Here is a 25,370-nt window from a genome sequence, read left to right as displayed (position 1 = left end):
CATCTTTGAACTCCACATATCCAAATAGAAATGGAGAGTTTTCTCTGTCCCATTACATAATGTAGTACCTCTGTTTGTCACTAGATGGAGTTAACTGCTCAGCAATCGTAGTTCCCTCCACCCCTTGACTTTATTCAAGGGAATATGCAGCATTAGACATCATTTAGGATGCATAATGTGACAGTTGGGTTAGTACACATGTAAATTAGTGTCATACTAATAAACAAAACCGTCACTGGCCTTCTATTATATATTAAATATGAGCTGAAAATGTCATCCTCCTGGACTATGATGGCGTAGCTGCTAGACCTGCCATGACATTCCATTTTCTTTGCACAATTGATTCCTTCATTATGTCTTTCATAACTTGATTCTTCATTTAAAGACGTTATGTTTCCCAGAGTTTTCTGTATCACATAGCCTTAGGAAACAGGCACTAAAAGGTACCATCTTAGATCTAAATGTAAACAAAAGTGTTCCCACAATGATATTCAAATGATGTCCCAAAATCATTACATTAGTTTTGTTTTGTTTTTTTAATTTTGTATTAGAAGGACAAACGGACAACATTTATCAAAAATGATAGATTGGGTTAGTGATATTTCAGAGGTTTCTCCACCTCACACTTATTATTATTAGGGCATTCATCTTTACATTAAGTCAACAGTGTGCTGTCGAAGGCTGCACTGCAGTGTTTTCATCTGCTGCTCAGCTTCCCTGGGCCTCGAAGCTGCGTGAAGCCTTTCGTCAGCGTACGGCTAGTCCTCCTCTAAGTCAACAAGTTCATCACAGCAGATTCAGTACACGGGCAAAATCCTTTATCTTTCTAAATGAAGTCACTTCAATTGATGTAGCATCTCAGACGGCTGTATAAATGGTTGATGATCGCAGCACACCATTCACTGCCCAACTGTTGCGTTGACCACTCTAAACTTAAAATGTGGCAGAAACCAGGTTAACAACATGCTTGTACTAGAGTCGTTTGCCTGGAGATAACGATCATAACTCAGCCCTCCTTGGGGAGCGGTGATTTATCTAGCTTATTCCATAAAATCTAGGGTTACGGTGACAAATTCACAGGGCTGAGAATAGGGGGCATGACAGTTCAGTTGCTAGGAAACAAGTAGGAGGAAGACAACAGTCGAAGGCAGAAATCTGGGTTGGGTCGAGAGAGAGAGAGAGGGGGGGGGGGGGGGGAGAGCGTAAGACAGCTGGCGAGATAGAGGAGGGTGAGAGAGAGCGAGACAGAAAGAGAGTAAGAGAGACAGGCAGAGAAATCGTGTCGCAGGGTATATATGTTTCATCACATATCCTTTGGGCGCTGATCAAGGCCAGGAAAGAAAGCAGCAGTGCTGCTATTTCCATGCAATGTCATTGCAAAAGAGACGACCATTGATTCTGCCAAGCTCAATTGTAATTATTCCTGCTTCTATGATAAAAAAAAAACGTTCCCAATGTAAAGCCCAGACATTTAAATTGTGGTTCTTGTACAGCCCATCGTCGACACACACCCAGAAACATGCAAAGGCACACATACACTCGCGCACGCATACACAAAGGTCTTCTCATGTTCCAACCATTACCATCTCAATGAAGCTAAATATAGTCCAATCCCCCAGCCCCTTCATCTCGCCACATCAATAGGTCTGGCTTTGTCGTCTGTCTGTCCTTCTGTTTGCCCGGAGCTTTTCTGTGTCATGTTGCATTCTGGGGTCTGGCCGATGGCACACTGACCCAGCACAGCGGTTATTTTGGGCAACTTAGGTTTACCTTTTTTTTTTAATGATTTGAGCATCACATGATGTGCAAGTTAATACATGAAAACACAGCACTTGACACGTACTGACGCTACAGTTAGGTAGGTGTTGTAGGAGGTGAATAATATCCAGAATAATTATATTAAATTAATTTCACAAAATTTCCATTCAATACAGTTGTTTTAGCATGTGGCTCAACATGTGGTCGTCCACGTCTCCAACTGTGCTTCAAGCTCATTTCTACTGGAAGTATTCCGTTTTTACGTTTGCCAGTGTGGTTCTGTTTTTACTCATATTTCTTCGTGAGTCAGACATTCAGCAGCAGCATACATCAGCTGTGTGAACAGATTGTTTTTGTGCTGATGCATTTCTGAAAATTGAATCAATTGTGTGACGGCCCGTTGGCTTGGTGCGTTTGTTTGTGCTTTCTGGCTCCAGGGCTGCAGACCTGTTTGAAGTAATCAGTGACAGGGGACACACCTGTGCTGGTGGTGCCGCATGCATCTTGTATCAGGCCTGTGAGTCTGTGGGGAGATTGCTTGTGGCTTTTCGGTTTTCTTTCTCTTGCTTTTTACGGTACAATACCAGAGCAGCGCATTTTCACCCATCCACTCCCTACACTACTGACTTTACCGATTGCTCCCATTTATTTGTTTGACATGTTTTGATTATTTTGTGGTTCATAAATTACTTTATTTGTTAGTGCGCCGTTTGTGTGCGGGCTGTGTCAATTGGAATGATGCCTTTGCATGTAATAGCAAAACAAACAACGGCTCGGTATTTGCCAAATTTCATTTCGTAGCCAGGCACAAACACACACACACACACACTGCCTTGCAAGTGCACTGTGATCTAAAATTGTATCTGCACATGTAAAGCCCCTCCCATGGTTGTAAACACGTGCGTTCTCCACAATGATGGAAATGTGTTGACAAGTCTTACTCAGACAGACACACAGATTCCTTATCTGACGTCTGTCTGTCTGTCTGTCTATCCGTCTCAAAGCACTGTGTAAATAATGTGTCTTCTGCTCTATGTGTTACTCACTACACTTGCTGGAAGCACTTACACTCCCCAAATTACACTACTTATCATGATTAATTTTTCCTTTTATTTTTCCTTATTCTGGCTTGGTTTTCAATTGGAGTGCTCCACAAAGCAACACAAATTAGAAAAACCTACATAAACAGCCGGAGGTGTGTGTGAATAAAAGTCTATCATTTAGACTTTGTTCCATTCAAAATGTATTTATACGATCCAGACTGTGAGCTTCATTCTGTCACCCAAGAAGTAAAGATAAGAGTGTTTACCTTTTAGTTTTCCTTTATTCTAGACTGGATGTCTCTTTTAGCTCCAAACTAAAGTTGTCTCAATGTTTCTGAGGCTGATATCTTTTGCATTACTGAGCTGAACAACACCTCATAGATGTGTCAAATCCATGTTGGACTAGTTTGCAAAAATCCAGACTAATCATACAAACCAACCTTAAACAAAACACAGCAAATGCAAAATCACCAACAGGCTAACTTTGTCAATTAAAGCCTTGTTGAGTAAACGTGCACAAACAGTAAATTGGCCATGTCTGTTGTAGTTGCAATCTATTTATGGTTTTGTGAGGACAGTAAACGCTGTACAAAGAGGGATGAGCCACGTGAAAAGGCTTGTGAATTCAAAGCGCGGGAGCTCGATGGAAAGATGTTGGCAGCAAATGTTCACATATGACAACCGAACAGTGGATTCTCCAGTGGGCTTTCACTGGCTGTTCTTTTCTTCAGGGTTAAGAAGCTAATTTAGTTACAGGACTATTAAGCGAAGAGCCTGATAATGACCAGGTTTCGGATACGAGCATGCCAGGTATCTCCGTTCACTCGTTCTATTTTTGAGTTGAAATCTTTGTCCTCACCTCGGTCCTGTGTCACTAAGTCCCATTAACGAAGCACGGACCGTCAACCTGCTGTCACGACAGCAAGTAACCTTGGTAACCCTGTGTTCCTCGGCTAGATTTTGCAAGCTAGACATCTCTTACAGCGAGGGGAAGACTTTCCAACATAAACAACACACCTGCAGTGTCAAAATGTCTCCACCAATATATACCTTCAATAGAAGTATAGAGAGCACAATGCAGCTGAATGTATTTTAGGGTTCCTATACATTTTTCAAAATTCCTGTTAGACTTCCTGTTGCCTCTGTGAGAAAGATGTTCTTTTTCGTCACTTGTAGCTGTAGGAGTCTTACTTTTAATTGGAAATCTAAATTGGAAAAACGCTTTACTTCAAGTCCCCTTATTTAGCATTTATTAGCAGTACAATACATGATGTAATAAATGGTTTATTAACGCATTATATGGTAGATATGAGAACATTGTATGCGTTTATTAATGTACAGTGTTTGTCGGTGATTATAACTTCTATGAAGACTTGTTTTATATTTTAAATTATTACAACTGTGTTTTACTATATTGTCGTTCATCATCTGTTTATAGAGCAGCTTCCACTTATGGGTATCCACAGGAGGAGTTAAAGTTATTGACAAATACATGAATAAACACTGCTAACAACTACATTATAGTGAGCTTAAAAATAATATAGTAAATGTATATATGCTGCTTATGAATGCTTAATTAAGTATAACTTTAATTTGATTCGAATAAGTGGTGTCGCGATGTACCGGTATTGACAATAACCATTATATTTAACAATGAAATATTGCTGTTATGTTTGTAATACTCATATGATAACTCATATGATGATCCAGCGCCTGTTAAATAATTTTACATATCGAGTTATCATTACAGACTGTCTGTCCACTTCCCTAAACTTGTATTTTTAGGGTAATTCATTTTCCAAACAAGAGACAAAACCTTATAAATATCTTTATCGTTAATTATTTTGGCCTATTAACAGCCCTAATTAGAATAGACTCTTAGAAATATTGACACCCTTGCAACATTTTGAGTTATATATTTTTGCGTTGATATGAACAACTTTTAGGTTGCCAGGTTGTGAAAAACCTTCCTCCAGTATGATGCTTGCTTTATCTTTCAGACAACGTATCAGGAAGACGCCTCAATGATCACTTATTGATATGTATAACTGCAGACTGGATGGCTCATTAGAAAGTAAGAAACCCATGATTTTATAAATGGATTATTAACCTTTATACCAAAAAGAAAGAATAAGCACCAGACAAAGGGATTTTTCACAACCTTGCAACCCAAATATTATTGCCGTTAATGACTTATAACTGATCTATAAAGCATTAGTTGATTGTTTATTAACCACCAATAAAGCCATTAGTTACAACTTATAAGCTCTTTATAAAGTGTGCTTTATTAGACATTTCTACCAACTAGCTTTAGTGCCAGTGATGTCAATTTGAACATGTGATTAATTGATCTGAGCCTTCCAGCAAAAAACATTGAAGTCATATTTCACTTGGGTTCACTAGTCCTTCAAAAAATACCTTTTTTAATTGGAGAAACTCAAAGCATCATCTACAACAAAGAGACTCCACCCACCTGCCTTCTGCCTATTTCCAGGAAAGAACCATTGTCCTTCCACCCTAATCATCCCTATTGCTAACGTCTAATTACCATAATTCACCCCTCACCTCTCAGCCAAGAGAGCCGTGGCTTCTCCGCTCTCTTCTCCTGGCAGAAAACACTGTGATGGTATCACTGCTGCACAGATGAAGTGGCATGAAGTCACATTTCTATCACACTTAGCCGAGATTGAAATAACAAAAAAAACAAGTGAAATGTGATCTTTCAACAGATTTTTGACTCATAACTGGAGGAGACCGTCATAGGACAATTCGTACGTCTCTTCTCATTGCTTATAATGAGGAGATGTCAGAAATCTGTCTGTTATGTGTTCTATTTTTAAAGCCCATAATGTGTTGGAGTTCTAATGAGTTGGAGGCCACACACCATTGATCACTGCCTTCGTCATACACTATCACTACATACCCATCAGTGTCAGCGTCGTGGTTAACTCTCTCCTGTGGTTCATCTTCTCTTTGACTTCTGGTTCCATCAACATCAGTTTACTGGTAAATTGTTATTCACACTGATTCACTCAGCTTGATGCTGTTTGATAATAAAGGTGTTCATTCATTTCACTTCATGCTTTATATTGTTTTGGACAGTTGCTCTTTTTCATAATAAGCAGGCTCAGTAGTTTCTTAAAACAGCTGGGCACTGTAGTTTTTAGCAAATGGTATTAAAATAAAGGTAAATAGTGGATTTATTGGCTGTTTTTAGCCTTGGATTAATACGCACTTAATATTTACAGCAGAAGGACAGTTGGCAGTATTTGTGATTGACTCAATTATAACAAGTTACACACAAACATACAGTACAGTGCCCATGTTCATAATAATGAAGAAACGGCAAAGCTGTTGTTCACTGATGTGTTTTAGCAGATAGCAAAGTCAGTCTGTCAGTTGATCCACCACTTTGGTTCACACTAAAATATCTCTAACTATTTTATAGATGGCAAAATCCCTTGGCTTTTTCTCTAGCGCCACCATGAGGTTCACACTTGTGGTTTTGAGTGAAATCTCTCAACAACAATTGGATAGATTGCCATAACATTTGGTACAGATGTACCCCATTGTGATGACATTAGGTCAAAATGTGTATTTGTCTGAAGACTTACCTGCAAATACAAATACCTGCAAACTAATGACATTCAGTTTTATTTTGTGTTTAGTACTTAGAAGTTTGTTTCCCAAATGACTAACTAAGATGTTAGCATTATTATAACGAGTAGTTAGCATTTTGATTTTAGCACAAAGCTCTGCTGTGCACAGAGGAAGAAGCTACTTGAGACGTTGGCTTCACAGATAAAACAAAAAAACTGGAGCATCAATTCATCATCGGTTTTGCTCTTTTCAAGGGATTTATTGATGATAAAAGACACATAGTACGTTAACAGATTTATCCTCTTAAAGCCAATTCTCATAATGATTGCTTGATACATTTTCTCAGATCTGACAGATGTAACATTTGAACTCCATCCTTCCAACCCAACATGGGTCCCTGCCCCCCCCCCCCCCCCCCCCCCCCCACCCCCTCTTCATTGTAAAAAGCTTTCATCCTCATGAGAGTAGATGTGATCACTTCCAGCCAGCACACAGCAGCACAACTCCCCCTCACTATCAAGCCTCTCAATAGTAGGTTCTGAACACTGTAATTAGTCAAAGATGCTTGCTGCTGTCCTCCTGAGTGTCTCGATGTGTGACCAGCTTCTCAGTTTGCTCTTCCGGACGACCATGCGGGGTGAACAACGTCTGAATCAAATATCACAGCATGGCCCCTCTTCAAATGGTAGCCTATATACTGACCAGTCACACGAAAAAGCTGAAGTGATCCCAAAGTAAACTTTTAGTATTTTACAAAGAATTGTATACCCACATTTTCAGCGAAAGCATAAAGCCAGCGCTGGTCTTGATATCTTGAATAGCCTAACAGGTTTACAAGGTGCCAAATGTTCAATTTAATTGGTTTACATAATCTCAACTCGTCAAGATGGAGGCACTTAATACGTGTCTTCATCACATCGTGACTCCGTTAATTTGTTGTCCTGGTTCGTACGTTAACACGTGCTTTGTTAACTCAATCTGCAGCATATTGAAGTGCATGTGTGGGGCTGAACGGAGGCTAAAGGAGAAGTGCATGGCGCATGAGGAGACACTGCTGTCTTCTCTCCTTCTGCTCCAACAGTGCGGTGGGGAAGGTACATACACTTCTTTCACTATCCCAATGCAGAAAAGACGGATAGAGGATTTTCTTTTTCCGACGCGTGACACGTAGTTGACAGTTTGTTTTGTTCCCGTTGTTTCGTGGGGGGGGGGGGGGGGGGAATCTCGTGGAAAATGCCAAAGTTTTTTTTTTTTTTTCGGTCGTCCTACGCACGCAATAGGATAGTGCTCTTGTGGTAGGTGGTCAACAGAGAAGAGGAGACGGGAGACAGGAGTGATGTGCTCTGAATTACTCAGAGGACTGCCGCTAGTTTATTTAAAAACCCCATGGATCAACCTGCTCTCGTGCTTCTCGCTCAGCGGACTGAGGATGGCTGAAGACGTGACCTGTTGCAGCCTTCTTTGAGATATTAGTGTTTGGATGTGAATCAAACGCTGTGAAATTGATCCGTTTTTACAGCTTAATTCAAGACGACAGATTGTTAAATAAGGCGGAATTGAATTACTTTTTGGATTTGTGTCCTTTGTTTTACGCAGAGCGCACTTGAAATCGACGAGCGCCTCTAATTGGACCGACTGGAGATGAATCCGTGATTGTTTTGAACAGATTTTGAAGTTGTGGAACACTGAGTTCGGTGTTTTTTTGCGAATAAAACTGACGATGGACTAAAACTGGTCAGGATCTCGCCCTTCCGCCGTTGTCACGCCGAGCGCAGCACCGCGCCCTGCTTTCTAGGAGACTATAACCTCCTTTTCCTCTCCCGTCTCCCCTCCAAACAGAATGGCCCGGTTTGGAGACGACGTCCCGGGCTTGTTGAGCTCCGGTGATGGAGGGTCCGAGCGCAACCGGAACCGCGATGGGGCGGCCGTGTCCACAGGTGGCATCTCCCCTGCCTTCAAGCAGACCAAAGCACAGCGTGCCCGCACCATGGCCTTGTACAACCCCATCCCGGTCAGGGAGAACTGCTTCACCGTCAACAGGTCCCTCTTCATCTTTGGCGAGGACAACGTGGTCAGGAAGTATGCCAAGAAAGTCATTGAGTGGCCATATCCTTTTTCTGCTTCATGGTGTAAATGAAGCGGGTAATGTGTGAAATATACAAACGCATTCATCGGAGATGTGAAAGGAGTCGTGTAGGAGTGGATTACTAAGGTGGGTAAACTGTTTCCCAGTGTAAGAAATAAACAAGAACAATCTATCTTATTTCCACAAGTGCACACCATTTCACAGAAAACCAAAGTCCTTAAACAGCCAAAGTATCTTTAGTGTCTGGCCCCAATGTCTGTTTCAGCACCATGGACAGCACACACAGGGCAAGACATGAGAAACTCAACCAACACACACATATTCAGACAGTGTGAGATACTCATCTGAGTTCAGTCTAGGAGTCGCTTGAGTGATAAATTACTTTTTTGGGGGTTTATTTAATTGATTGATTCATTTAAATGTAATCCAAACAGGGGATTGGGAATTGAGAAGTAGGGCATGAAACAACAAGCACTAAATCAGACTTGAGTGTGCCAGTGACATTATTTTACCATTTTATAGGTCAATAATCCGAAAGTGTATGGAATTATCTATCATGTTATGACTCAGGTTATGACAATAGCTATAGCTAGACAAAAGCTAGTGCAGAAGGGGAGGAGATGTCAATGGAAAGTGGATTAGAGGAACACAAGAGTTTTGCGGTTTATGGTTGTCAATCTTTTCTGTAAACAAAAGGCTATAAAGACCTGCTGTTGTCACAACACTCACTGTCCCTCCTGACAAGTTATGTACAGTGTATATATCAAGCTCAACTAGAGCTGCAACGATTGGTCGATTAATTGAGTAGTCGATGGACAGAAAATTTACAACTATTATGATAATTCAGCAATTATTCTGTTTTTTTTTTAGCAAAAATTACAAACATTCACTGGTTTCAACTTCTTTTTTGTTTTGTATCACATAAAAAACTGAATATCTTTAAGTTTTGGACTGTTGATCAGACAAAACGACACAGTTGAAGACATCTCGTTGGACTTTGGGAAACTCTGATTAGCATTTTTGTAGTAATTAACGCTTTGTTGTGGGGAGTTGCAGCCTTAAACTCAACCACTTATCACAACCTGACCAGCTGCCTGCTTAAAGGTGCAATGTGCAGGATTACTTTAGCAGCAAACAGCTATTTGTTATGTAAAGATATACAGTAGTGGAATAATGTCTACCTGAGCAGAGAATGAAGTCGCTCTCCCTCTTTGTGCGTTGTAATCCGAGCTCCGCCGTGCTATGTTGACATAGCCGGGCCGGTTGCACTTGTTTTTAGTGCATTCATGCATGTTAGCATGTCCCAATGGCTAGCTCACGGCTGCCGCTCTGCACTGCGCTCATACTGCTATTAATTCAAGGTGTGGCTTTATCCAAATCTGTATTACATAACACTTTTATTGATTTTCAATAATGATGTTACATTAATGGCTAGTTTCTCAAACCTAATGACTCGCTCTGCCATTATTTACTGAAAAGGGGAGAGGCTATATTATTTCCTCTGCCTGTCGCTGAGGAGGTCGACAACACGCAACTGTCCATCGGTGGCGTGTTTGTGCTGCCGCTGTGCAGCTCACCAGGTGTCCGGGCCAGGTGTGGCCTCCTCTCTGCTATTGTTCTGCTCCATTCAACAGCTTCCTGACTGACTCACTGGCCTACTGATTATAAAAACCCAGCAAATAGAATGAGTGGGCCCCCATTGTTGATCGCTGTCTATTGTTGTTTTCTCTGGGCTTGCCCATCTATTGAGGTGATTAAAAATAGAGACGGGATGAATTTCAATCAACAGTTGAGGAAAACAGGGTCGAGGTGTGCATGTGTGTGTGTGTGTGTGTGTGTGTGTGTGTTAGTTATCTTATCACATTTCACCCCCCTAGTGGCTGGGTCATAACCAATAGTGATGGTATAATTGCACAGGCACATCTTCTGTGTCAAGATTACAATTCTAATCCAAATATGATGTGTGCTGCAGTGACCAGAAGGAAAGCAGCCAGACTAAATAACCTCCAGGTTAATGTGCTGTTGTGGAGGGAGTGTCTCATTACATCCAATGAGCTCTACTGTATCTGATTAACTGACATTAACAGGAATTATATGTAATGATGTCTGATCGCACTGTCATATACTATTATAACAAGTCATCACTCACTATTATAGTCATACTATATCATACTGTTTACTAATATGGTTTTGAGGGGAGTGATGCTGAGTCTTTCTGCGTTCTGGTTGAGATTCACTGTGGCGAGTTGCTCCCTTCAATACATGTGAATCATGTCTGGAGTGGGAGGATTCATTTACAGTAAATACACGAGTAAGCACAAATGAGAACACACATTGTTCATATGAACACATATGAACATGTAAGCAATGATACACACACATTTCTATACTTGTGAGGACCCTTATTGACAGAATGCATTATTTAGCCCCTTCCCTTACCTTAATGCCCTGTGGTTGAACAAGTATTCAGATCTATTACTAAATTAAAAGTAAAGGACCCTGCATGCAAAATTATACTTAGACCTGCAAAAACTGACCACTTGGGGACAAAAGAAACAAGTTGTGAACGCAACATTGGCATACGTCGCACTTTTAAGCTGAACTTGTTATCGCAAACAGTTGCCTATTTACACATCCAGCAGTTATGGAGCAATTCTCGCTGTTCACTTTTTAACTTTTACCAACTCCTGAGGTAAATCTGGCTCTTAGGCTTCTAAATGCTCGTCTATGTTCACAAGCTAGCAGTTTAACCTGAGCCCTTACCTTAAACTTAACATAAACGTATTTGTATTTTTAACCCTTACCGTCGTAGCCTTTACAGAAGGGAAACCACCCTAAAACATTCTCACTTCCGCCTTGTTCTCATCGTCTGAAATTCAAATCGGTCCTCACAGAAAAATAAATACAACAGCACACTCACACACACACACACACACACACACACACACACACACACTCACTATATCAGCAGGACATCTCCAAAAGGTCAGCCTTGAGTTGAAAAACAACTTGCCGCTGTCACCTCGCTGTAAGAGGCTCTTTTTTTTTCTCTGAGTGCTCAATTAACAGCAGATCAATTCAGGAATTATACAGAGCCAGAGTGCTGTGTGTGGGCTTCAGAGAGCGTGTTACACTCTGTCAATGCTGATTTACATGAGTTCATATTCTCTCTTATATGTTTTGGAAGAGGTGGTTTAATATGTGTATGCCTATGTCTGACTATCAGCCCACTGTACCTGCCTGAGGTTGTAGTCGATGGAAGGCTGATCAAGGCCTGGCAGGGAAGAGGAAGGGGTAATTAAGTCCACGGCCTGAGTTTTGTGTGGCAGGCCTGGTGAGGACTGACAGCTGCTCCTCCTGTCTGATCCCCACTGGGATCCCCCGCAGCGGGAAGTTTCCCATTGAGAAGGTACACCTCTAAATAATTGATAGATAGATTTAATAGTTTGTTTCATCATGGCACACAGTAATAACCGCATGCTTGCTGGTTGTCAGACTTCTTTGAGTTTTTAAATATGAATCGTAGACATTTTAAGTATTAAACAGGATGGGTCACTGTTCTTTTTTAGGCCTGTCTGTGCGTTTCGAATCCTGGTTAGGCCTCACCAGGATTTCAAGTGCACGGATGTTAATTTGATCAAGGGTACATTACAAGTTGTAAATCCTTTGCAAATGTCTCTAGAGCCAGCTTTAACCTGAGAAAGACCATTCATTTCCCTCTAAATTCCATCCTTGCATGAAAAATGGAAATGGAAAATTAGCAAGGAAATGACCCTAGTGTTGATATGGTCCTACTCTCATTTATCTCCAATTACAAAAACGTTTTTTTACTTCTTTAATCAAAGTGTAGCTGAAGAAATGAGAGTAAATGTGGCCTTGGACTAAATATGCACTGGTCTGAAATCTGCTTACAGAAATGTAATAAAACCACAAAACATCACAGGAGGTATGTTCCACCCTCGCTCTTTGGTATGATGACCGTATAGAGGTGTATATAGGAGCCAGCTGTGGCTCAGAGTTGACACGGTTTACTCGCAGGGCTGCTGCGTATAAATAGGACTGACTGAACTATGGCCGCATTTATCGTCAGGATTGATCGTCTGGCTCAAGCAGACCACTGAGGTGTGGAGGTGATGTGGAATCCAAGATAGATTGGACAATGTTTGACTGCCGCAGTCTGTTAAATCCATTCAGTTGACAACATCTTTTCCCTTATGCATATTTGAATAACAGCACAGCGATAGAAGCTGTAGTTTATCAGTCTTTTCATTCCTCAGGTGGATACGGAGTTCATTTTACTCCGAATGGTGATTACACTCTGGGCCTGAGCGTATTCACAGATGCACAGGGCATCACACTCTGTCTCCGTGTCTATTTTTACACGCATGTTTGAGGAGTCGAGGCAGAGTGCCAGCGTCACTGTGACTCACAGGATTGCTCACGAAACGCCTCACTGCTAAAGCTGTTAGACGATCCATGATCAGCGTCACACTCCAGAGCAGCGCAGAGGGGGGGGGGGGGGGGGGGGGGGGGGGTTTGGTTTAAGACACTTGTTAAGTGTGTAATTTAGTGCCAAAGTCAACATTGAATGTAACCGCATTACATGGGGTTTATTGAAATGTCTGGAGTCAGGGAACATCAGTTACATCAGGATTAACTCATCTGTTGTTTGGAAGCTCCTGGGCAAATAAGTTAACATACTACTGTGATTGCAGAGCAAATGAGTGCATCACCCAAAAAGGCCAAATCAGTAACAACAACGGATACAATTTGTGTTGCTCATGGTGACGAATATCACAAACTCTGCAATTCAGCTCTACGGAGCTCTTTAGCATCTTTCAGTTCATTGATTTGGTATTCGAGTCCACAACTTTGCTGTTTTGATTCACTTACAACACTTTCATTGCATCGTTGGCTGTGGCATGAGTGCTGTACAGCAGCTAATTTTAGCACTGACAACCAACGTTAACTTTCGTTGGAATATTTAAGTTACACAGAGCCGTAGCTTCAATATTGGTTTGGCTATCATGGCCCAACGCCTGCGGTCCAGCGAGGCACAGTGTTGCATAATCTTGCTTGTCAACTTGCCGCAAAGTGAAGAAACTTTCAGTTCTTCCCTATGAAGTTCACAGTTCCCTTTCAACGGAGCATTTTTGCTCCCTATGGTCTGTAATCTAACTTTACATGGCTGAATACCCTGTGCAGTCCACTTCAGCCTGTCTGTCCAAAACCAAACAGCGGGCAGTCAAAGCTAGTATCTACCTGGTGAATGTAGTGGAGCATTTAGCAGCTAAAGATTAAAATCTCCTCTTAACTAAAGAGCTAATTTGGTGGAGGAGTTGGCAGAGACCGAATACAGAGCTTAAATCAGAGTGAATATTTAACTTTAATTTGGGAGGTTGCCAGAAACCCAACTCTAAATGAGTGTTGCTTCTTATCTGCTGGATGTGTAACAGGCGAATGTTTCCTGCTACCTCCAAAGTGGTCAAAACACAAGTTATTTTAGGTTTAATGTGCTTTTTAGCTCAGGTGCTCATTGGCAGAACAAGGAGAAAAGTGATTTAAACTGTCTTTAGTTGTGCATAATAGTTCAGATTAATTGAACCTTCTTCTCTATAAAGACACCGTTCAACATTGTTCCATCACCAAATGAAATGACTCAAAAGTACAAATCATTCAACTATCACAAATCATCAGAAATATTTTTATCTTGAAAATATCAGAAAAATAGAAATATATTTGAATGTACAACTTTTAATACTATATAAGAAATGACCAGACTTTGAATTATTGTACAAAGTGTGTGTGTGTGTGTGTGTGTGTGCGTGTGTGACCACAGAGATAGTTCAGGTGTCCAGTAACCGTCTTGTAGGATTGACTTTTGGCTGGAAGAGAACCCTGTTGCCTTGGATACCTCTGTCTTTCTTTCTTCATTTTCTCTCTTTCCTCCCCTTTCTTACCTCTCTCTTGCCTCCGTCTCGCGTCCCCCCTCCTGCTGTTTGTGTCGTATGTGTTTGTGGGAATGCGGGGCGTGGTGACTGGCTGCTGCTGACACGATGCTAGTTATTGTGGGTGAATCAAAAGAAATATTTTACTTCTTGAAAACAAACCCTCGCCCTAACACAGTTCCCATGCAGTTAAACCACTTTGTTTTCACACATCATGTACTCATTGCTGATGGCTGCTGTGGTTTTGTTTTTCCAAAGAATCTCTCAGCGATAAACTTGCAATCACCGAGTCAAATCGTTGGCTCGGTCTAGGTTTAAGTTAGAATCCCTGTGGGCTGGTGGGAGTAAGATTATATTTGCTTTGTTTATTTAGCTTCTCATAGCTCGCATATCCCTGAGCAACCCTGCTGGCTACAGCTGCCGATGCAGCGTCAATATGTCCGGTGTCAGTCTTATTTGGTCCCATTGCCTCCTCCTCACCCACCGGTTTAGCAAGCTTCTGACACTCTAAATAACCATTGTCTTCTCTACCACAGATCTCCCGTCATCCCCCTTATCACTTTGTCCTGTTTCATCCTTCTGGTATCGCTGCCTCCTTCGTACTTCCGCTCTCCCCTCCCTGTCTCCACTTTGCAGATTTAAGCTCCCTTCCTTCCTACCTCTTCTGCACATAGCCAGCAGAATGGGGACTGCCCACGCAGAGCATTAGATAAAGAACACATTTGCTGGCTTAGCTCAACCCCAGAGCGGCTGGTGTTGAACCGACAACCAACACAGGTCCCATAGAGCAGGCACTGAAGCTTGTAGTGAGTGACCCTGTTTATGGGATCGCGTTTAAGGCCCACCCGATCATCCCTCCTCGATAAGCCCTCTGTTGCCTCGGTGTGTGTGTGTGTGTGTGTGCGTGTGGATGTCTGTGTGTCGCTGTCTGTTGCAGCTGACCTCACATAATGTTTAGCCTGCGTCTGGTTGTGTCTACGGCCCCGAGGCGCCTGACATGCAGGTTCATTCTGTTTCGTTTCATACAGAGGAATCAGTGTTCGCCTCACTATCAATGCTTACGACATTGTAATTGCAGTGCTGCTCGGTTTGGTTTACTGTGATTAACTAAATTATAGTTTGTGTGGTTTTATTCTGTGATTTAGTATTAATCTATCCTCTCTATTCTAAGAGCATTTACATTCCGTGCTGTGTATAGATATCAAAGAGAGATTTCTAGTGTAATTTATTACACTATGTACATTTCCTGAACTACTGCTGTGCTCTGGTGAATAGACCACGTTGCATTTGTGTTTGACCCTATTTGCCTTTCTGTAAATCTATTACTTAAAGGATGAGGCTGGCAATGTACTATATATGTCAACAGATTCTACAAAAAGACCAAAACCAACAATGAACTGTTGCCACTAACAAGTGTTCTTTGTGTATCCAATGCCTGATATGGCTTACTCCTCTGTGATTAAACTTCCATTGTTGCTCAAAACCTATTAAAATAAGCCCCATTGTTGCACTGGGCGGCGTGTTCTTTCATTACCACGCACATGGGCACTGTATTTTATTTTGAGTTGATCCCATCCTGTTGCTGGAAATACTTACTATTGCACCAGATCTGCAGCTTAAAATAGTCCCTAACAAATGCACTATTTACTTTTTTTGGAGCAATGTTTGCGGTTGTTTTAGGAAATTAATTTTAGAAAAGGAAAGTACATGACCTGTTTCTAAAGATTCACTTGGACTTCATGGTCTGAGAGCCACAGTCAGAGTAGGTCATGCTGAGAGACTGACTGACATGTTTGGTTTTGATCTTTTAAAAGGGATTTGACACAAACATAGAATATCACCAGCCTTATCCTTTCAAATTAACATACTTTACCAAGTCAGTCAAAAGTTCCTTAACTTCTTCCTTCCACTCCGTTTGAGTACATGATCCTAACCACCATCATCGCCAACTGTATCGTCTTGGCTCTGGAGCAGCACCTTCCTGGAGAGGACAAAACCCCCATGTCGAAGAGGCTGGTGAGTTATTCACACATGGAAACATCTGCACACACAACCACACGTCACGCTTTTCTGTCAAGTTGCTGAAATCAGATTAGTCTAAACTGCCTCTGATGGAGCCTGTAGATCTGATGGAACCTTCAGTTCAGTGTCAGCTAGTTATCACTCTGATCATCTGCTTCGCTCTTACAGGAGAAGACGGAGCCCTACTTCATCGGGATGTTCTGTTTGGAGGCTGGGATCAAGATCATCGCCCTGGGCTTTGTATTTCATAAAGGCTCCTACCTCAGGAATGGATGGAACGTCATGGACTTCATTGTGGTCCTCAGTGGGTGAGTCAAACAGTTTGTTTGTGTGTGTGTGTGTGTGTGTATGTGTGTGTGTGTGTGTGTGTGTGTGTGTAAGCATGTATTTGAATGCAGGTTTGTGAAACAAGATCAGCGTTTTGTATTGAAAGGGCTGGTGGTTCTGTGAGATCTACTGTATTCAAAACAAACGGTCTTTAAACCTCAGAAACATGTGTATGTCATTTTATAAATCAACTTGAAAATGTAAAACTAGTCCAACTAAAGACTTGCTCTGTCCCAAAATAAACACTCAATAGTTTACGGTATAATGAGTAGCAAATTAGGATTTTGGACACTAATGGCGGTACAGAGTGCTAAAGACACTTTACAGTATTTACAGGCAATGCATTGTGGAACTTTTAGCCAAAAGTAGTGTACATCCTAGGGGCATTACATTTGTTTGCTGTACAGTACATTTCTTGGACTAGGTTGCTAATAGGCAGGGATTTGGGGAAAAATCCTCTTTAACCACATCCTGTTACGAGCTGATCACCTTGTTGGATGAACAACCAGCTGAAGTCATACTACCAGAAGCTGTGTACTGTGAGGTGGTGAAAACTTGTAAGCCATCACCTCGCTCTGTGTTCTTAGAGTACATCAATACTCTAAGATAGATAGGTAGTTTAATGCCCCTAATTGCCCAGGGGGGGCTTATGTCTGCATTAGTCTGTTCTGTGGGGGAAAGGTGTTACTTTAAAGGGCATTTTACAGCAGTTACCAGAAAGGTGCCTCACCGTCAGAGCAAAGAGAGGAAATGTTTGCGATTTCTGCAGATTAACCTCTCTCACACACACACACACACACACACAAATGAAATATTAATCAATTCACAGCGCAGAAGTACAATGGCTTGGCAGACAGGGTTCTTAGAGAATTCTACATGATTCTGGGTGTTCAATAATTGATGAGCCGAGCTCTGGCTTCTTAACGATACTCCACCCGCTGTTGGAGAGAGAAAGGGTGTGACGTTGGAGGAGGAAGGAGGAGGAGAGGAGAGCATGAGAGAGGGATGACATAAAGAAGAAGTGTTGTGGATGACGGTCGGGGAAGATATGGCCAGAGAGCCTCCTGCTTCTCTCGCCTGTTGATCAGTTATCGTGCATAGCATGTGACTAAATGACCAAAATTAGAAGCTTAATTATAGACACAGTGAGGCAGACACATGCTAATTGATTGTTCTAATCTCACCTGCCTGAATGGGGACAGAGAAGAAGACATCAAGGCTTGTCCAAGGGTGACAGATCCTGCAATCGCACTTCACCTTTCCATTAGTGTTGTGTATAGATCAGGAAGTAGGTATGTGTTGGCTTCTCCTGGTACCAAGCTTAGTGTGTGACGAGGCTGAAGTCATTTGAATCGTCCCAAATAATGCAATCTAATGCACCTGAATATTTTTCAAAAGGAAGATACTCCTTTTTCAAACACAAGCTCAAAACGTTCACATGGCAGTAAAATGAAGGCTTTTTTCTGTGGGTTCAATCTAAGCTGCTGATTGTGACGTAGGGAGGAGTCGTGCTTGATCGGGATGGAATAGCCTTCCAGCTCTCTTTTTATTAATATGCAGCATGATCAAGTGAGCTGCAGATAGATCCCCCTGGAAAATTATCATTCTGACCACAGCAAAGACAAATTAATGAAAATGTTCTCGCTCTGTCTCTCCCTCCCTCTTTCTCTATAACACACACACACACACACACACACAAGGACACGTTTACTCACCTGCAGGCCATCACTCGAGGTTTGCAATCTTATTAGAGGGTGAATGAAGATTATGAGAACTGCTGATAATATTTGATGAGTCACAGTGCTGTCTATCAGTTAGTAATTAGGAGGTCTCTGCAGACAGGAGGGGTCACAGACTGTGTTACAAATACAGATACAGACTCCCCAAAACAAGTTGTTAATTTCACATATTATTGGGGCATTTTCATGCTTCTCTTATGGATGACAGTAGAGATATGAAATGAGGTGAGTGAGATAGGTCAATTGTATTCATATAATGCAGAATTACAACATTTTCTCAAAGGTTTTTATAATCTACACAGCATCACAGCGTCTAGCCTAACACGGTGTCATCCCTGATTCAGATAACAAAAAGCTCCAAAAATCTTTAATGAGTGAAAAAAAAAAATAAACCTTAGGAAGAGTAACAGTGTTTTCCCTCTCCTAGAACGGACAGATATTCAATACATATTGTTGCAAAGATTAGACAGAAGCAACAATAGTTCAGAGAAACTTCAGTCTTGGTGCTCTTGAGCTAAATAAGTGCAAAAACAATATCTTTTGTTAATCGGACCTTGAGACGGTGCAGATAACGAGGGCAATTCCTGGTGCTACCAGCATCTGCAATCCATTCTTTGTTCGCCAGTCAATTTATTATGAAATATGTTTTGAGTTATTTATGAACCCTGGTGAGATTAAGTGTGCAGAAAACCAGGAAAACGTTCTGGATGTCATTAAAATAATGTTATTTACCTGGTGTGGCCCCAGACACAGAGGGATTCTGGTTACATCCACAGGTCTAACGTGTCCCTTCAAGGCTTAGTGTACAGCAAGTATAGTCAAAAATGGCTTAGAATTGCCAACTACACTGACTGTTTGCTATTCATACCTTCAGTACCTTCAGTACTATTTCCCTGCAGTGAAACCTATCATCCGTGAAGCATATAATGATCAGTCTTGTTGACATTGTCATAGAGATGTGGATTCAACTCACATGACTGCACTGAGCTGACTTTGATTGAAGGTTTACATGCTTGAGTCCTACAGGCAGACACTCTAATTTAACTGTTGTGGGAGAATAGTTTTCCTTTGGAGATAAGAATACACGACTGCTAGCTCAGACTGCAAAGCATGTGAACCTTTCCACCGTGGATACCCCTGACTCACTCAACATTGTGTTTGGACATGTGTAATTATGGAACCACTTGCTAACGTGTCGACGCTTGAGGCCACGATTACCTCAGCAAGCTGCCTCGGCGTTTCAAGATGGCCTGTGTATCACACACGGAGAGAGTGAGTGGGAGGGACGTATGAAAAACCAGATTGCCCATGCTGTTTCCTTAAAGGCTGTTATCGTGTCGCTGAGGACTGTTGTGGCTGAAATTCAAATAGAGGGGCTGTGGGTTTTCTCAGGAAATCACGCATGCCTCACCAGTCTGTTACTCCTGCTACATGGCAAGTTGTGAAGGGAAGTCAGAGAAAAGAGGAGGTTGGAACCAGTAACACATAACAGGAGAGAAGTAAAGACAAGAGAGGAGAGAAGAGATAGAGCCGGAGAAGATGAGAAGGATGCTTCTATGTGTAATCGTACGTACTAATTGGCACCTTGGCAGTCTCATTCGCTGGCAAGCCCTCCATTAGACTGGCAAGAGTTGGCAGGGGGCGACGCCCACCAAGGGATCGTATCACCACTATGTGCCAGACACTTAGAGGGGGATGGGAGAGAGTGGAGGAGAGACGGAGTTTGCTCAGAGGGAGTTGATGAGAGTAAAGATGACGAGATTGGGAAAAAAAGAGCATTTCAGAGCATTTTCTTTTTTCCCATTTCTGGTATCCACAGGGTTGTTTTAGGAACACCGACATTCCTGCTGAGTCAGGATGGTTCTTTTTCTTTATTTCCTTTGGAAATTGAAGCTTATTCTGCTGTTCATATCAACTGAATACCCAACAAGTTAAATTCCAGATCAAGAAAGAAAATGAGAAAGAAGAGAGGGGAGGAAAAAACGAGTCTTTAAGGACTCATTCAGAAAACAGAATTTTGAGACATTTGAGACATTTTAGCAATTTGTTTGATTTTGCAGGCTGATGCTGAGTTTTAATATGTCTCAAAGGTCTCATTAATCGTCTTCTCATTGCACCGCTTTTTAGTTGCAAAATAGGCAGAAAATGGAAAGTTAACTCGTCGTTAAACACACCAGACGTGCGAACCATGAGACAATATTTCCATTCAAAAATTCAAAATTATTTTAGGCTTGTTATTATTTGGTATTTAGTTTAGTGAAGACAGGAAATGAGAGGAGAGAGAGATGATATGCAAAACAAAGTTCCCCAGCTGGACTCAAACCCGAGACAGTGTAAATACATAGACCAAGAGGAAACCCCAAATTCCTGATTTCTTTTCTTTTTAAACAGCAAATCAGAAAATCCCTTTAAGGAAACTCTGAAAGGATTTTCATTGTCTGTTGCTTTTCTATTGATCACAACAATATCCTTAAATTACTGCTTTTCAAACAATAATATGTCCTCTTTAATCTGTTTAAACTTTTCTATAGGCAGTTTTGGTGAGTACCTCTTCGTGTGGCTAAAATTGGACTGGTGGAGTTGTGTCTGAGCCTTTAGACCTCCAGTGTTAATTAACAGAGAGAAGCAGCGTCCTCTTTGCTGTGAACATATAGACGCTGCAGCCATCAGTCTTTATTCCTCCCTGAGTGTCAAGACTGGACTATTTCTACTCTATTACCACTGCTCCGCCAGCAGACAAATGCAAGACTATTATGAGTTTAGTAGCATTTAGGTATTTACATTTTCATTTATGTCTTTACCACACATACAGATACAGAGACAGACATGTCCTCCTCGATCTTATTCCCCATCTGTTGTCTGATCGATTGATGAGTTCAGACACAGCGTGATGTGGATATGTCCCCCTGAGCTGTTACCGTGGTGAGGAAGGACCCCCCGCCCCAGGTTAGGCTGTCACTGGCTCCAGTCCGGAGGCTTCTCTGGTCAATGTCTCTACAATTAGACCAGACCAGGATAGATGTGTCTTTTCCTATAGTCTGATGATGCTTATTTACCTGTATTTGTGTTTGTGTGTGTGTGTACAGAAAAGGGAACAGGGAGAGTGTTGGTAACACTTTTCTTTCACTTTTCAACAAACCTTTGTTTCTCAAATCAAAACAAAACATGACAGAGTGTACAGCAAGTGACATTCAAATGACATCCTCTGAGTAAATATTGGTGTTTTAGCTGTGATCCTGTATTAAGTGAGTGAATAATGGTGATGGGAATTGACAGTCTAACAAGCTCCCGCTGTGTCCCTGTATGCCCTCTCTCTCTCACTCTCTTCATGTTCTCAGCCATTATAAAGAGGCTGAGTGGGCCGGGAAACAAAGACTATATCAAGGGCCTTTATACAGTCTGGTCTGGGATCTGATCAGTAAATGAGGTGCTACACTGAGATGAAAGCGGTGTTAACGGGAATTCTTGTCACATTAAATTCAGTTAAATTAGTAGTGAGAGTTACAAGAAATTCACAGGAACATTTGTCAATTATAAATTATAAAATAAAGCAATTTGTCCTTACAAATCAAATTTCAGGAAAAGTCTTTATTTATGTCACAATCTCTGCCTTCTGTCTTATTGATAGCTGTCAGTTTCAAGCGGAGACGATGGGCTTTTTAGTAAATAATTACTAATGTCCGGACTTCGGTGCTACAACCGATGATCTCACCAGAAGCGCATTTCTCCGAGCCGGTCAACAAGCGATTCTGCTGCTCAGTCTCTCTGTGCAGGTGTGATAGAAGATAATGCAAACCTTATGTGAGAAGTATGCTCAAATATTGGTAGGGACGATTCTGTCCTCATAAATCATTGGTAGGGAGATGTCCATACCGTCTATATACAAACCTACGCCCTTGATGCCAGTGAACAAGGTGAAAAAAAGTGCCCATGGTTGAACCTAACTGCTGACTCTGTGATGTATGGGTTGAACCAATTATTGCTACAATTGTTGCTGCAAAGAACCTGATGGGAAAAAAAAGTTTTTCTCTGTCTTCTTTTTCATTTAAAACAACAACTCGTTTCTTGGAATGAACTAAAAAAAAACACTTGGGGATGCAGTATTTATCTGGCAGTCCGTTTTTGTGTTGAACCAGAATCAGATGTCTTCTGAGAGGCGTCACAATCAACCATCAGTGTTGTTGGCAGGAGAAAAGTGGGTGCTCTGTTACAGCCACAGTTTCTCTGCAAAATGCTTCTTTTTTTTGTACACAGTCCATATGGGAATCCCAAGCAGAGCTAATTTGGAGAAATCGTTTTTAGACATTTTTATGATACCGGCTAACACCCGTATCTCCTCTCTTTACTTGGTCACAGGCCATGGATGTATTGGAGCGAGTGCTTCTGACAAGCAGCGAGATTGAATGGATGAGTGTCCAATGAATGAATGAATCAGAGATAATTCAAGAGGCTGCAGGTAGTTTGAAATATCTCCGGTGTTCAGTACACCGGGATCCAGTGTTCTGAATCATCAGGGGCAGAAAATGAAGTAATGTTGAAGAGTTTTAATTACTACAAGATCACAATGTAGGGAAACAAAGACTCTCACTGAGTCTCAGTCTTACGATGTGAGGGTCACGGGACATAGGATGACGTATGTGTATAGATTGTAAAGCCCTCTGAGGCAAATTTGTGATTTGTGATATTGGGCTATACAAAATAGATTGAATTGAATTGACTGGGTTGGAAATGACATCATCAAAGGATCTCCACGTCAATCAAACAACAACAAAATGCAATCAGTGCTCATCCTTCAGCATCCATCATGTACACTTGAAATGTGTATTATATGTGAGGGGCATTAAATAAGTCACAGGCTTATTCTGAGGACACCATGTTTTGTCACTACAGTCAGCAGTGAAGCAGCTATTTGAGCTGTGCTTTCGTCAGTCGTATATCAACAAGCACTGTGTTGCATTTGGCTTTCATTGTCCACAAGAGACAAGCCAGAGCTCCAAGCCAAAATGCATTCACCTTTCTTCAGAGAATATATTGTTCTTGAATGTGATGTTGACATGTGTTTTCTCTAGATGTTGTGAGAGTAGTATCTCACAAAGAAAATCTGGGGATCAAATAGAAGTCCTCGACGTCTCAGAGAGAAATGCTGTCTGTAGTTGTTCTCTTTTTAGAGAGACTTTACATACAAAACACAATCATTAATGTTGCTTTACTAGGTATAAAATATGATACATTGATATGGATTGAACAGTAAGAAAAGAAAAGTAATATAAATGACATTAAATGCTGTTCACGTGTTACAATAATATCAATAGCTCGCAATAATTATTAACAATAATTCAATAATAAACAATAATATAGCCTGGACTGGAGCAATTCTGCAACAAAATGACAACTTTTAAATAGGTTTTCTTTATAATATTGTACGGCAGAAACATTTTGAATGCAGGACGTTGGCTTGTAATGTGAGGATCAGGAAACTTCTTCTACCACCGCATGCTGAAATTCACATTCCTCCACCCAAAACCATGAATTGTTTTGTAATGTGTATTTCTAAATATCTCACTTTGTAATTCATCAATGTCCTTGCCCTGAGGCCTGTGATAGGGTTTTTTTAATAGAAACATACTGTATGTAAGCAGTGTATGTGATATTATGTAATATTTCCAATCTTCTCATTGGTTTTGCATGCTGTATGTGAACTTTTGAGACCTAGAAAGAGTTGGCGTGCCACTGCCAACGACTTATCTCTGCACTGTACTGAATTAAGATGTCTCACTCGCTCTCTGTCTTTATCTCTTTACCTCTCTCTCTCTCTCTCTCTTCTAACAGATGGTTAATAAATAATTTACCCAGATCAATTATTCATTCTGGCCAAAGAGCAAACATTTACTTAACTGACACATAAACCAATATGCAGGCTGATACTCAGCTGATTCACGTAAAGCTAGGCCAGTATCTCAGCCTGTCGATATAAGGAGCAGTAACAATTGATCTTGCATAACAACTTGAATATCTTGTGTGAATGTAGAAGGGTTCAGTGTGAGTGTGTGTGTGTGTGTGTGTGTTTCAGAGAGAGAGAAAGAGAGTAAAAAGGATGAGGGGGGAGTTAGAAATGAGAGAGCACACTGTGGGAGGCGAAGAGGCTTATATTAACTAAACCAACCAGAGCAGCACTGTAGGAGTTTCTCCACACAATTCCTTATTATGTCAAGACGATCCGCTGTACACACACCACCCACTGTAGGATCGGCCACCAGAGGAGTTATATGAATTCATGGTCCTGCAGAATCACAGGTCTTCATAACATAGGAATGTATGAGAGTTCAGGTTGTAGTGTGTTATCAGTGCTGAAAACTTTTTGTTGAATCATCACAGATCATTTTATCTTCAGAAAGAAATCTCCAAATCTAGAGTCCCAGTTTTTAATGTTCACTTGAGCATTCAATTGACACAATTTGTCAAGTTATCGTGCTACTACTGATATAATCAGTCATCTTATTAACAGCTTATTCAGATCTCTTTCACTAAATTGTCACATGTAAATGCAATAACTGATTCATTCTTGGGAGTCAGTGACTAGCAGCTTCTCCAGTCCGTTCTGGGTGAGCAAAGGGGAGCGCTTTGTGACCAGAAAATAACTGAATTCATCCTGAAGCATAAGGAGATATCAGCAACACAACCAACAGCAAAGGGATATGCCAACAGATCACTGTGTGGAAAGTTAAATTCAAAACAATATCGTAAAAGCTCTCGTGGAAAGTTGGCGACTGAGGACAGAGAAGGGAAACCTGCACCGTCTTATTGCTGTAAAACACGCTGTCATGCTTTCATAATGTTACACCAAGAT

General features: G+C 41.3%; 1 protein-coding gene across 1 annotated transcript in view; it reads left to right on the top strand.

Annotated features, from left to right (window-relative positions):
* cacna1ea (calcium channel, voltage-dependent, R type, alpha 1E subunit a) overlaps positions 1-25,370 on the top strand; it is a gene marked incomplete at its 5' end in the record, with an annotated part of 74,202 nt that overhangs the window by 11,466 nt on the left and 37,366 nt on the right. Inside the window, 3 exons of the mRNA XM_079157864.1 lie at positions 8,241-8,528; positions 16,346-16,451; positions 16,626-16,765. Coding sequence (XP_079013990.1) covers positions 8,241-8,528; positions 16,346-16,451; positions 16,626-16,765 — 534 coding nt within the window. The remainder of the gene's footprint in view (positions 1-8,240; positions 8,529-16,345; positions 16,452-16,625; positions 16,766-25,370) is intronic.

This window comes from Pholis gunnellus (genome assembly GCF_910591455.1).
Source record: "Pholis gunnellus genome assembly, chromosome: 4".
Classification (NCBI taxonomy): Eukaryota; Metazoa; Chordata; class Actinopteri; order Perciformes; family Pholidae; genus Pholis; species Pholis gunnellus.
The sequence above is the reverse complement of the archived record's forward strand: the minus strand, read 5'-3'. Positions and strand labels throughout refer to the sequence as shown.